Below are 13,875 nucleotides of genomic sequence, written 5' to 3'. Positions count from 1 at the left end.
CAACCCTACCAACTATGAAATTATGAAACAATTTTTCCCAACTATTTAGTTGGTCTAATAAAAGATATCACATTTACTCAAAGAACCTTGTCTGCCTCTTGTCTTCTAACACATTAATAGCTCATTGCTGGTATTGGAATTTGGATACCCCCTCTAAAGAGATGGCTGATATTAATGCCATCACCTTAATTTTGTTTGATCTCTTCTCTATTCCTACAGCAGGGGTTGGCAACCCCCCACATGCATGGCAAGCAAGGCCATTTTGCTTGGCACGCCACCACCAACCTGGGCTCTAGGCAGCTGCTGCCATCCATGAAGCCCGGGCTGCTCCCAGCAGGCGACTGGGAGGCTGCAAGGCCTGCTGCAAGCAGCCCTGGCATCATGGCTGGCAGCAGCTATCTCCCAGCTGGGAGGCTGCAACCAGCTACTGTCTCCCTGCCCCAGCCCTGGCCCCTGCCCTGATGGGCGCACTACCAGCACCTGCTGTCTTCCCAGAGCCCAGGGCCTGGAGATAGCCAGGGCTGGGGTGGGGAGGCAGCAGCTGTTTGCAGTCTCCCAGCTGCAGCCTGCCCAGATTCTGGGTAGCTGCTGATAGCCACGGATACAAACCCTGTTGCAAGCAGCCCAGGATCCACGGGCAACTGGTGCTGCCTTAGTCAGGGGTAGTCACATGCTCCCCCTGAGACCAGTCCCGCTGACTGGAAGGGGGTGGGGGACCCCCACAGGTGATCCTGCCAACTGGATCCCGCAACGGTTGATCACTGCAATTGCTGCAGTTGCTTCCGGGAGTGGCTGTGGCCACTTCTGGGAACAAGCACCGGCCAATAGGCGCAGCCACTCCCAGAAGCGGCTGCAGCAATTGCAGTGATTGGCCAGCACTTGCAGGGAGGGCACTAGCACTCCCACCTGCCCCCCCTGCTGATCGCCTAAGTGGCAAGCGCGGCCAGTCAGGGGGTGCACTGGTGCTCTCAGGGGATGCACATGCACCCCCGTGCACTCCCTACACATTGTCACTGCCAGGATCCATGGCTGGCAGCAGCTACTCAGAGTCTGGACCTGCTGCAGCCAGGAGGCTGCAAACAGTTGTTACCTCCCTGCCCTGGCTCTGACCCCGATGGGTGTAGTGCTGGCACTTGCTGCCTTCCCGGAGCCTGGGACCTGGAGACAGCCAGGGCCAGGGTGGGGAGGCAGCAGTTCTTTGCAGCCTCCTGGCTACAGCCAGCCCAGGTTCTGGGTAGCTGCTGATAGCCACGAAGCCTGGGCTGCTCCCAGCAGGTGGCTGGGAGGCTGCAAACCCTGCTGCAAGCAGCCCAGGATCTGTGGCTGGCAGCAGCTACCCAGAGCCTGTGCCGGCTGCAGTTGGGACGCTACGAACAGCTGCTGCCTCTCTGCCCTGGCCCCAGCTGCCTCCCAGACCCAGACCCAGGCTCCAGGGAGGCAGCAGGTGCTGGCGCTGCTCCTCACCATGCTGCCCTCCCCCGCCGCCTCTGCAGAGCAGTGTGGATTCTGATGCGGCAGGGCACAGGAGGGAGCTGCATGAAAGCTGCCTGCCACTCTGAGCTCCCTGCTGTCCTGGCCACATTTCCCCTGCAGGCAGTGGCAGCAGCGAAGGGCACAATCCTATGCTGCTGCCCATGCTGCCTCTGTGCACGCAGGGGAAGTGTGACCAGGGCAGCGCAGAGCTTGCAGTGGCAGGCAGCTTCCCTGTGCAGCCCCTCTGTGCACTGCCACTCCAGGGTGCACACGCTGTGCTTCCAACCCTGCTGCCCTCCAGCAGGCCCTCTGGAGCATAGTGTGTGCGCCTGGAGTGGCAGTGCACAGAAGGGCTACACAGGGAAACTGCCTGCTACTGCAAGCTCCACGCAGCCCTGGTCACACTTCCTTGTGTGCATGGGGGCAGTGTGGGCAGCAGCACAGGATTGTGCCCTTCGCTGCTGCCACTGTCTGCAAGGGAAGTGTGGCCAGGACAGCGGAGAGCTCAGAGTGGCAGGCAGCTTTCATGCATCTCCCCGCTGTGCCCTGCCGCGCTGGGCTCCAACGCTGCTCTGCAGAGGCGGCAGGAGACAGCAGCACGGCAGGGAGCACAAGCCCACACCCACCTTGCCCCTGCCCCTCACACAGATCTGGGGGGCAGGTCCCCTCTGCCCCCCAGGAGTGCATGCTGCTGCCGGGAGCCAGCCCCACCCCCCGCCCCAGCAGGCAGCAGCAGTGGGGGAGCCAGCTCGTGCTGCAGCAGCCACTGCCTTCTGCTGGGGGCAGGCAGGGAGCTGCAGACCTGGGTCCCTGGCCCCATAGCCCTTGCAGCTGGGGGCCCCCTCCGGCAGGGCTGGGGGGCAGGGGCACTGTTGTGGGGGGACCCGCACAAACCAAATACACAAGATCAAAGGTAGTATCAGAAGTTTTATTTATTGTCATCAGGTTTACAATTTTTAGAAAATCTAGTACTTACTGTAAAAAAGGCAACATTTATGATTATTAACTACACTAATATGCAGGGCATCCTGCCACGTACCCCCTGCCCTCATTTTGTTTTTCTGGCATGCCGGCACTCCGGCACCTTCCAAGGTAGACATCGTGGTTTTTTCGGCACTCTGGCCAAACAACGTTGCCTACCCCTGTCCTACAGCCTACAAATTCTTTTGGAAGTTTTTTTCCCCCAGTCTTTTCAGAGGAAATTTCTCACAGGGATATAAAGTAGAATTTTGTTGTCATTTATCAAGTGCATTGCTCCCAGTTAACAATAGGCACTACCTGCCATATTTAATTAACACGTATTTGCCTTGTAAGATGCCACTTTAAAAAATGCATACTTTCCCAATTGTTCTGTACTGGAATTGACAGTGCCAATCCAAAAATTATCAAGACACCTGTACTAGTGAGTTAGACGCCAGCAGCGGCACAAGTATTCATATAAACAATTGGTTATAGAAAAAATTCTGCTTTTACCTGATCTCTCTTTTTTCTTTCATAGTCTTTGGCATCTTCTGGATTGCTTTAATTCTTTCACGGGTAGTCATGCTTGCAAGATTTCTAATGATCTTTTCTTCTGTATGAAAAAATGTACAAAAATATCCAGAACTTTGATATTACTTCTCATGCAGAGGTGATATGACACGTAATGCTTGTTGCTCCCAAGATGCAGGTAATATATGGAAATTAAATTAGTCACCTAATATTCTTAGTTACCTGGCATGAAATTTCTGCAATGTACAGAATGTACTATACATTAAGAGAATACAGTACTCATTGCTTTCAAAAATCCCAGTAGCAGTTTAGTGTTTGTACAATGGGCTATAATATAAAATAAGACTAAAAAAACCTGATGTAAGTCTTCATACAAGATTTTACATGCTATTTGTTCAAGTACGGTTTTGCTTTCTGCAATAAGCTTACACATAACTGAAAGATGCCTTTTAAAAAAAATAAGAGACTTTTTTGTAATTTTAGTTAAGTGATAGTATGTAAGCAGTGTTGATGTAAATTAAAATTACAGGAATTATATTATTTGACTGAAAGTGCCTTCTTATATAAGGCAACATTTTTAATATGTTACTTTCAGGCACATTGTGTCTTTTCAAAATGGCTGAAAAACTAGAACCTAGAATAGACACTTAATTGTATAAATCTAAATAGGTGAAATAGCATTAATTAAAGTGATGAAAATCATGGTGACACTAGGAAAAATGGTGTATGCTAAGATTGTTAGATAACAAGCTGGCAAACACCAACTTTACTTTAACCACAACTGTTCAGAGTAAACCTTGATGCGAAGTCCAAGCTTTCTCTCAGCTAATTAGCGTGGTAGAACTCAAAGCTGTCTAGGAATCTAACATGCTGCTTATATTAAAAAAAACAAAACAAAAACACACAGGTTTTTTTTCCCCCAGTTAAGAGAAAGCCAAATAGTTCAATATGAAATTCTGACCACAAACACTCCGCTGTTTCACATCCACGTATCTCAAGAGCAGACTGGAACAAGATGTTCCTAGTTCTGCAGTGGCCCTGTAACATCCATCAATATCTGTTACATTTTTCTTGTCCAAGAAAGTGGTTAGTAGCCCCACCATTTCTCTAAGCAATACAGAAAGTGCCTACCTTGGTTTTCTTTATCTTCATAGTCTGCTGCTGCACTTGCGTCTGTTCCGTCAAGGTTAGAAGAGGTCATGAAAACGGGGCCAGCTCGTTGCCTATTCCCTCTCTGCACGACGCTAGCTGAACAGCACACGCTTTTCAACAAACGCTGCAACTTAACTAATTGGCTTAGACAAACCTATTCATTATATATTCAAAACTTCACTTTCATAGAAAACAGTTACTTAAAGAGCTTCTGCTGCATGTTTGATAAGTAAATGCAATTTTTCAGCAGTAGAAACATAAGACCAGATGGTATTATCTGGGTCTGGGTCCAGTCTCTTGCTGTCACTGGCAAGGTAAGTCTGGGACACCTCTATTGGCTTTCTTGGGATTGTTTCTTGAACAACATACTATTCAGGGTATTGAGATCTTACCCTGAGAGGATGGAGGCCTAACTCTTGTCAAAGAAGCCATCTTATTGCCTTTCTTCCATCACATCATTTAAAATTATTTTCTTGATCACTGAATTCTTGTACCTCCTGCTACTGAATCTGAAGAGTGAGGAGAGTCCAAAAGTGCCTTTCTCTGGCCACAAGCCATCTGGGAAGATATAGGCAGCTCAGCACTGCATTCTCCTTCCAAGTTTGGCTTTTCTGACATTAGAGAGCCTATGGAGTTCGATGCGTCCATTAACGAATGCACCTCTTGCTGGTCTTCAGCAATGGCACTGTTCAGATTTGAATTGACTATGGTAATGGTATTGTTCTCACTCTGAGGCAATTTTCTTTGCATTGACTTAAAAGGATTAAAGAAAGGAAAATGTCTGTGGCCTCTAGCTGAGGCATTCCCTGGACTTTCAACATCTGGACACTTATTCTCTAGTTGTAAGTGTTGGGTATTCTTTTCCCAAACATTAAAAGTCTTAAGAAGCATCTCTCCCATTCTCTACATGCTCTCACAGAGAATTTTGGAATGAGTTACCCCTGTATATCAACAAAATTAGTATTTATTTAGTAAAATACAATATCTTCCAAGACAAATCTTAACCGGAAGACCATTTACAAAAGGTTAAAGTCTGCCAGAGATAGTGAAAACATTGAAGTCCCTCATCTTGGCTAATAGAGGTGCATTTTTTTCCAACATGTGTATGCAACAATTCTAGATGAGCATTCTTCATTAAAGGCAGAGAAATTCTAGAAGCATCAGGTACCAAACTGGTCACAATGAAAAAGAAATCAGGGGAACTCATGAATTGAAAAACAATTATGTATATAGAGGACAGATACCAAATTGACACTGCTATGATTTTATGAATAATTGTTCTCATATCTAGCCAAAAAGGGACCCTTACAAAAACTACACTGTCAAGTTCCAGAGGACATTTATTTTATTAAAAGTACAACAATAGTTTTTGTGGTCAGTCCTTCACACTCAAACGCCACGGACCAAAATGTTGTTGCTATTACTACACTGACATCAGTGGAAATACATCAGCGAAGAATTTGGCCCCATAATCCCATGAATCCATTCACGTAATCACACAAATGCATTATCTGAGATTACCTAGCCATAGGAAACTCAGCTTCAGTTAGGTGGCTCCACTTTAAATAATATCTTTCCTTGCCTTTCTTCTTGTATCCACCACCCACAGAAAGCTCTGTATTACCACATCACCATAGCAGAGAAATACTGCTGTTATCTGATGGCTTCTCCAGTTATGTGGAGACCTTTAATCAGTCAGCTGCCCAACTGAAAAAAGAACCTTGCACATTAATTAGCATTAGATCACTTGGTTAGTTCAAGCCTAACAATCTTTTTCTCAACTTACGGAATTTAAAGTTTCAATGTTTTCACTGGCACTTACTTCCTCTTACTTTAGCCTTACCTTCAGATGCATCAGAGGATCTGCGTGCAAAAGGGCCATCCACAGTACTGAGAGTAGAAGGTGGTGTATACGTAAAGTCTGGCTCATATTGAAAGGAGTGATTGACTGTTGAAAGGGAAAAGCAGAAGTATATAGACTGGAAGTATTTTTAAATAATTCAGAGAAGATTAAATAAATTTGTACATAAAATAGTATATCCTAGAATGATGAGGGAGTTCCAATACCGTAAATCCATTTAAATAATGATACCATTGTATTATATTCTAATAAAAATATGCACTGAATGCTAAGGGAGATACATTTAGAGTACTGAAAGACCACCTAATTTGTCTATCCAAGTAGATCAGTGGTGCTCAGCCTTTTTTGGCCAGCGCACTCGATGGGCAGTGCTCAGGCATCTGCAGGCCAGATCCAACTGATGGTCCCAATCAGCATGGGGTAGTAGTGGCAGGTCCCACCCAGCTGCATGGAGCAGGGCAAGGGACATCCTGCCTCTAACCTGGCCTGGGGGAAGGGAAAGGAAGAGATGTGGCCCAACCCTGTGGTGGGAAGGGAGCATGGCCAATCCTCAACCCAGTCTCAGAGAGGCAGGGTGAGTGACTCAGCCTCCTCCAGCTACAGGGGTGAGAGGAGGGGTTGCAAACTGGCCCGAACCTGCTTGGTGCTTGGGATTTTGGCAATGGGGAAGGCTGGCCATATTTACTGCCACCATTCCCCTGATGCCAAATTTCCCAATCCATGGGAAGCCCCAGGGGCTGAATACTTATGGCTCTATGGGCTGCACTGGGCCCAAGGGCTGGAGGCTGAGCACCCCAAACTAGATGGGTGGATCAACAGATGCTAGCAACCTCATATTTCAAAAGTCGATAGTGATTCTGGGCATCCAACTAAAGAAGTCTCAAAGGAGTCTGATATTCCAAACCAACCAAGAAATCCTCCTGCAGAAAATCAGACCTCATTCAAGATGTCTCAGTTTGGGCCCTCAGAAATATAAATGCTCAGAGCAACTGTCAGTTTAACTACAGTTGAAATGCCTGTGGCTAAAATGTAGTCTGCTTTTAACAGCCCTCTGGTTTCCAAAGCACAGAGACACAGGTTGGAAATAAACCTTGCTAAAATCTTCCTTTTTAAAAACTAATTTTATTGCTTTTGAGGAAGGAAAAAAAAATAAACCTAACAAAGGTGTACTTTCAATTATCTCAGGGGGACACAGATCCTGCTATGGATACAGAAGTTGCGGTGAACATTGGCACATGAGGCCCAGGCCCAGGGTCCTTGCCAATCAAGGGCCCCCAAGTGCCTGGGTGACCAGGTTCCCATGAGAAACAGTGGGTTTTCCCTTGAAGGTGGGCACTGGGCAGCATGCTAGCCTGCAGGGGCTGCCGGGAGTGAGACACAGGAGGCGCAGCCACACGCATGCACATAGTCCAGAACACAGCCCAGCCACATGGAGAGCAGCTCACTGCAGGTAAGTGTATGGGGGGAAGGGGCGTTGCGGGGGCAGATCGAGGTCCCCATGGTGAGAGAGGGAGTGGGGCAGGGGCTGAGGGTGCTGCCCAGCCAGGGTGGTGCATGAGACCCGGGGTTAGGGCTGGGAGCAGGACGGAGCCACAGGCATCTCGTCCAGGGGGCACAGCTGGGGAGGGGGGGATTGGCTCCCTACCTCTGTGTGCATCCCCCAGTTGATTTGTGCACAGGGCAGATGTGGGACACCCACTGTTGGCTCAGGGCTCTCTGCTCTGTTGCCTTTGCCCTGCACTGCCCACACACCCCCTGCCCTCACGGCAGCAGTGGGGGCAGCGAGGTGCTGGCTGGTGAAGGGTCCCCAAGGCAAAGGCAGCATAGTGGAGAGCCCCAATCCCTCAGTGGGTAGCCCGCAGCTGCCCTTGCCTGGCTTGGCTCCGCTCCAGCTGTGGCAGGGGAGGGAGCTGGGGGGAGCAGGGAGGAGAGGTGGGCATGTGCCACCCCACCCCTAGCTGGCCAAGTCTACCCAGCCTCCCCCTTGGGGCACAGGGACCAGCCCCACCCTTGATAGCAGCAGCACCAGGAAGGGAAGAGATCCCTCTCCCTGGGGCCCTGGGTTCCAGCAATAAATCTTAACCCGCCACTGGCAGTGAGCAGGCTTTTCATTCAGCCTCAGGCATTCTCTTTTGTACATAAGCTTTTAATGTATGAAATTACGTACTGTGTGCATTTCCATATGGATTTGCATCTGGCCTGCTCCATCTTTTTGCACTCTGGCTGACCTCCAAGCCAAGCTGCATTGTGGCCATTGGTATATCCATGGAATAGTTCTGTCTTTGCCCTCGCCCATTGTGATCCGTATAGGAATCATATGGCGAAGAATCATAAGGGTTTTGGCGAAACATTGAATTCATTTGAGAAGCTTTCCTATGTAAACAACAAAAAGGAAACTGCACCAGTAAGAAAACAGATACATCCATCTTTACATAATGCACAAATATATTTTAAAACAAACATTTCAAAATATACAATACTTAGAACTGAATCAAAATTATTACAAACTCCAGTTGGTAATTGAACCTCAATCCCACCATCAGCAACAGGGCTACATTAAAACTGCACAACTGTTTGCAAAACCAGGGTCTCAAAACTACAGCAAATATACTGGTTGCAGATATGTTGGACACAGATCCAACCAAGACATCCCCAGCACGCACAACTATAAATCCTGGAGCATATAATAAATGAGTGTAAAATACATCTTTAAAAAACAAAATGAAAAATGCCAAGTATATGGGAGTATTTTTAGACAAATCCTAAAGCATGATAAAAATGAATACCATAAACTAAACTTTCAGCAGTGCCCCCCCAACTATGAATTATAAGCATTGAATTCTTTTCAGTACCAAAAAGTGTTATCAGTCAGAACATGATTAGTCAAACTTACCGTCTGTCACTCTCCAATGTTTCTGAATTGTGATAGTCTGGGTTTTCAAAGGCTTCATTATAGTTGTAAGACATGATGAGTCTGAATCAGTGTTTTCTTCTCTGTCCCTTTACTTCTTTAGTACTGTATTAGAGGTAAGGTTACATTTTTAAAGTTAGATCTACAATGAAGAACCACTTGATGATTTTCTGCTTAGTATGGAAGAACAAAAGTAGATTTTGATATATCAAGTGGACAAAAAGATTACTTTAGTTTTGCTGAATTAATAATGAATAAACCAATAAAATCTATATAAATGAAGAACAATGAAGTGTAGCACCACTGAGTGCTATTTACCCTTTGGACAATACATGGAACTACCTATGAAAAAATACAGGTCCTCATCCAGAATATGGCCAACAGCACAGCACAGCACAAAAATTGCGTGCAAGATAACTTCACCCATCTTTGAAAATACAGAAATCACATTTTTTGGGCGGGGAGGGGTTGTTTTCCTGTTTATACTCAAAAAATAAAGTTCCTTCTGTTCTCAAATAGAATGAAACATTCACAGCACTGCATGTACAAATCATGGGAAGAAATACAATCTGCCTTCATGCTACAGGTTCCCTTTTTGTTATAAATTATTTGTGTTGCAATAGCATCTCATAATGAATCAGGGATCCTCTATGTTTGGAGCTGTATAAAAAGATGGTCCTTCATTTAGAGACTAATTCTGCTCCTGTTTAAGTACATTTTGCTAACTTCAAATCAGAGCCCAAATCCTGCAACTAGTTTTTATGCATACATGCCATTGCTTCATGACAGAGGTGGGCAAGTAGGTCTAGTCATGCCTCTACTACTAATATAGAAGGGATAGTTTTACTTTGAAATGACTTGCTGTAAAACCTTAGCAGAGAAATGGCACTGTAATTTCTACCTTGGCATAGCTGTGAGGTTACCCAGTGCAGGGCCATCAGAGTGGTTGCAAGACAAAGAATTCATTTTTGGATCAAGTTATATTCCCATCTCCTCTCTAAGAAGCATGTTGAGATAGTGTCAGGACCTGGTTTTTAGATATAGACAATTCCAGCCTGTAAACACTTATCTTTGGTTGACATGCCACTTTAGCATGAATGCTCTGTTGAATTTATACTTTAAGCCCTACCAAGTTTCAAAAGACAATTTCAAGCATGTTCTAGTGCTTCTGTAATCCTCTTACCAGACTTGGTCTATACAGTAAACATTACTGCAAGTTATGCAAATTCTCAATGTAAGAACAAAGAAAAGCTTCTTGAAGTACAAGGAAATACAACAAAATATTCCAGTTAATACTCTAGGACAAGAGGGATGGGAAATATCAGAACTACTGATATCTGACATAGCAGGTCAAACTATTTGCTTGTTTTTTGTTATTGTTTATATAAGGCATGACTGGCTATTTCCTTATCGTTTCCATAGTTTGTTTGTTTTTTGTTTAATGATGGATTTCCTTCTTGTTTAACCTGCTTTCTCCAGTTCCATTTTGAAGCATCTGATCCAAATCCAAAAGCTTTTGTTGTTACTAACATTTTAATTAGACTGTAACTCTGAAGTTAGACAAGAAAACCGGTGCTGTCAGGGTCAAACTGTTCTTTTGCCAATTCAGCAGTTCTTACGTGATCCAGCCCAATGGTATAAAGAGCAGCAGACTGTCTCTGAAGTGCCAGAGACAACAGTTAAACTCGGAGGAACGAACTTCTCAGAGGAACCCAGACTCCGGAGAAATCCTTGAACTCTAGTTTACAGAAGTTAATAATGAATCAAGTTTGAACAATGATCTACTGGCATCTCTGGGAGGTCTATGGTTTATGGAAGCTGGTATAAATCAGGTCCACAGAGACGGATGTTGCCCTTTGTTGACATGCTCCTTCTATTTTTATGCAAAATGTCAAACATATGCGAAGTTGACATACTACACAGACCCCTTCCCAGCAGCCCTGACTGTATATGTCTTAATGAAGCTCCAGCGAATTCACGCGTGTTGGTGGTAAGCTGTATTTTCATTGCCATAGCCAAGACAAATGCCATGAGACAAACTAACACAAGTTTACATTAAGGCCCCAATTCAGCAGTATTTCTCCCTGACTCCTCCTTAAAAAGTGTGTAGAACTATCCCGTGCTTTGCTACCCTCACTTTGTTCACTCTGCTCACTTATTTAATAGCTTCTGGGCCTGTGCTGTGTCTCCGGGACAGTGCCTAGCACAACATTGCTGCATTCTGGACCTTAGGTACTACTGCAAGAAAATGCAATTGCTGATATTTCACAAAGGCATTTGAATATGTGGCTAGCTTTAAGCATCCGATTAAGTGCTACTGACTCTTCTAGCCTAGAGCACAAGCGTTATTTAGAGTTCAGTTATGAATAGGAATGGATGCTTTGCAAAACTAGCCTGTCTGGGATTCCATACAGACTATGTATTCTTCCTCCCTTCCATGCTGCACATACACACTCACACAACCCACAGTCCTCCCCTAAAGGACTCTACGTCTTTAACATTCATACGGCTCCACTTACCCTTCAAAGCCATTTTCAATAGTCTTTGGGAAGAGGTTTCTCCAATACCTATTGTTTCCAATTTGCCCTTTGCCACTTAAATGCTTTGATGTTTGACTCAACAGGTTTGTGACTGCACCTACCATATTTACTTGAATTCAAAATGACCCCTGCCAAATTAGGTTCTGTATATGGAAAATGTATAAATTTGTCATAATTTTTCAGATAGAGAACTGAAGTATCAGAGGGTTGTCTTAAGTTTATTCCCCACACTGCTACAGCAGGGAAACCAATGGCTAGGTGGGGTCAGATGGTGGGAGGGGGAGAGTAGGCAGCCCCCTCTGCCCCCGCCACTACTTCTATCTGCAGCCTTCCTGTCCCCCTGATTTCCACCTCTACCCTGGCTCCCTACAGCTCCTGCTTCTCCCCACTAATTCCCCAGTCTCTGCCTGTTGCTTCACACCCCCTCCCCACCTTCACTGTCAAATGCTCTCTCGCTGGAGCTCAGCACATGGTAACAGCCCCTGCTGGGCCACATAGAAGCACTGGTGCTGCTGATCAGCTAGGCAGGGGATGGACTTCCATGTGCTCCATGCTCAGGAGGGAATGGAGCCTGAGCTAGAGCCCGAGCTGAGCTACACCTGACAGTAAAGGGTGGGGAAGGGGGCAGAGTGGGAAGCAGAAGTGCAGAGGACAAGTGGAGCAGGGGGTTCAGATGACCCTGGCCCTGACCTGGGTTCAGGCCCAGAGTCAGAGTTGGAGCAGCTGCCTGCCCCCTGTCTCTGCTTTGTACATGAATCTAAGATGAAAGACTTCTCCCCCATGCTGACTGGAGGGGAAAATACCTGTCTTAGATGTGAGTAACCATGTCACTTGCTCCTGTCAGTCTGAAAGCAGTCACTCAGTTCTCTTCTGCCTGGAAAAGCTACCTCCATCAAGCGCAAAAAAAATGCTATGCTTATGGAAATGTCAACAAGAACAAGGTTTACACCAGGGGCGAACAATTATTTTGGGTGCAGGGCTGCTTACTGAGTTTTGGCAAGCCATCGAGGGCCACATGACAGGCAGCCCGGGGCGGATAAATATTAACTTTCTAAATTTTTGAGGGGTCCTGTGAGCCGGATAAAATGGCTTGGCGGGCCACATCCAGCCCATGGGCTGCATTTTGCCCACCCCTGGTTTACAACCTACACTGCTACTTCCATTTTTCTAGTATTTCTATCTTCCACTCACACACACTTTCTGAGACTATAAGCCTGATGGTATGTCAGTATAGGACACACAACATTTGTTCAGTTTCTCTCATGCACAACTGTTTATTTCCTTATTGTTTGGAAGCTGCTTATTTATTCCACTTTTGTAATACTGAACTTGGAAATATACAGAAATAATGCACTAGGAGATCCTCTCCACCATTCCTCAAGTAAGCACGTGAGTACATGTCAGTAAGGTTTGAGTTCAATGGGTTCTCTAGAAAGGAGTCTAAGTAATGATTCCCAACCTTTACTGTCCCACTGGCTGCAATACTGAGCAAATCATGCACTGTAAACAACATCATACCTGTTCTTTCAGTTTTAACTTTTAATTTCCTACGGTGACAACCAACATCAGAGGAACCTATAGGCAACATATTAGCTAAGGGGATAGGACCACTGTTTTAGCTCTATTACTTGCTACTCTATGTCTGTGTGTGGCATGCTACATGCTTTACAGGCAAAATTGGGAAATACAGGCTTCCCTTGATTTACGTTGTACATACATTCCTGGAGAATGGTGCATAAATCAAATTTGCATAAAGCAAATTCAACTGGCAACTTAACAAATAGGGATAGGTTCCCATGGCAGTGAGGGAGGGAGGGAATGAGGCGGGGACTAGGGAAGAACAAGGGGGGAGGGATGCTGCTCCCGGGGCTGCACAAGGCAGCAAAGCAAAGGGAACAGAGCAGCACTCACCCCAGCCCCAGCTGCAGTGGCCCCGGGAGTGGCCGGCTTCAGCTGCCTGCAGCTGCTGGGCTGCACTATGCTCCGCTTGTCCCCCAGGGCCTAGGCCCTGCTTATCTGCACTTACTTCTGCTCCTGGGCTGCTCTGTGCCCTGGTGCAGGCAGCTGGTGTTGGCTACTCCCAGGGCCGCTCCAACATGGGCTGGGGTGAGTGTGGACAATAGGAGCCCCGGGTGGCACAGGGTGTGGCACTCACCCCAGCCCTGGCTGCAGCAGCCCTGGGAGTGACTGACACCAGCTGCTACACCGTGCCCTGAAGCCCCCGGGGCTGTACTGGTCCCCATTCACCCCTTCCTGTGCTGGAGCAGCCCCAGGAGCAGCCAACATCAGCTGCCTGTAGCCACTGGACTGCACCGTGCACTGGTGCAGGCAGCTGGCATCGGCCGCTTCTGGGGCCACTGCAGCCAGGGCTGGGGTGAGCGCTGCACCCTGTGCCACCCGGGGCTCTGCTTGTCCGCACTCACCCCAGCCCATGCTGGAGTGGCCTC

General features: G+C 46.7%; 1 protein-coding gene across 3 annotated transcripts in view; it reads right to left on the bottom strand.

Moving 5' to 3' along the window:
- Window positions 1-13,875, bottom strand: part of TMC5 (transmembrane channel like 5) — a 51,700-nt gene that overhangs the window by 22,455 nt on the left and 15,370 nt on the right. For 2 of the 3 annotated variants that reach the window (XM_019512839.1, XM_019512835.1), the window contains exons 2-6: window positions 8,871-8,993; window positions 8,145-8,350; window positions 5,960-6,064; window positions 4,096-4,212; window positions 2,947-3,046 (exon numbers count right to left, since the gene is read on the bottom strand). In XM_019512839.1, coding sequence (XP_019368384.1) covers window positions 2,947-3,046; window positions 4,096-4,212; window positions 5,960-6,064; window positions 8,145-8,350; window positions 8,871-8,944 — 602 coding nt within the window. In that variant the 5' untranslated portion in view covers window positions 8,945-8,993. The remainder of the gene's footprint in view (window positions 1-2,946; window positions 3,047-4,095; window positions 4,213-5,959; window positions 6,065-8,144; window positions 8,351-8,870; window positions 8,994-13,875) is intronic. The other variant, XM_019512836.1, reaches the window with a different exon arrangement.

This window comes from Gavialis gangeticus, unplaced genomic scaffold (genome assembly GCF_001723915.1).
Source record: "Gavialis gangeticus isolate Ggan-Ray unplaced genomic scaffold, GavGan_comp1, whole genome shotgun sequence".
Lineage (NCBI taxonomy): Eukaryota > Metazoa > Chordata > Crocodylia > Gavialidae > Gavialis > Gavialis gangeticus.
The sequence above is the reverse complement of the archived record's forward strand: the minus strand, read 5'-3'. Positions and strand labels throughout refer to the sequence as shown.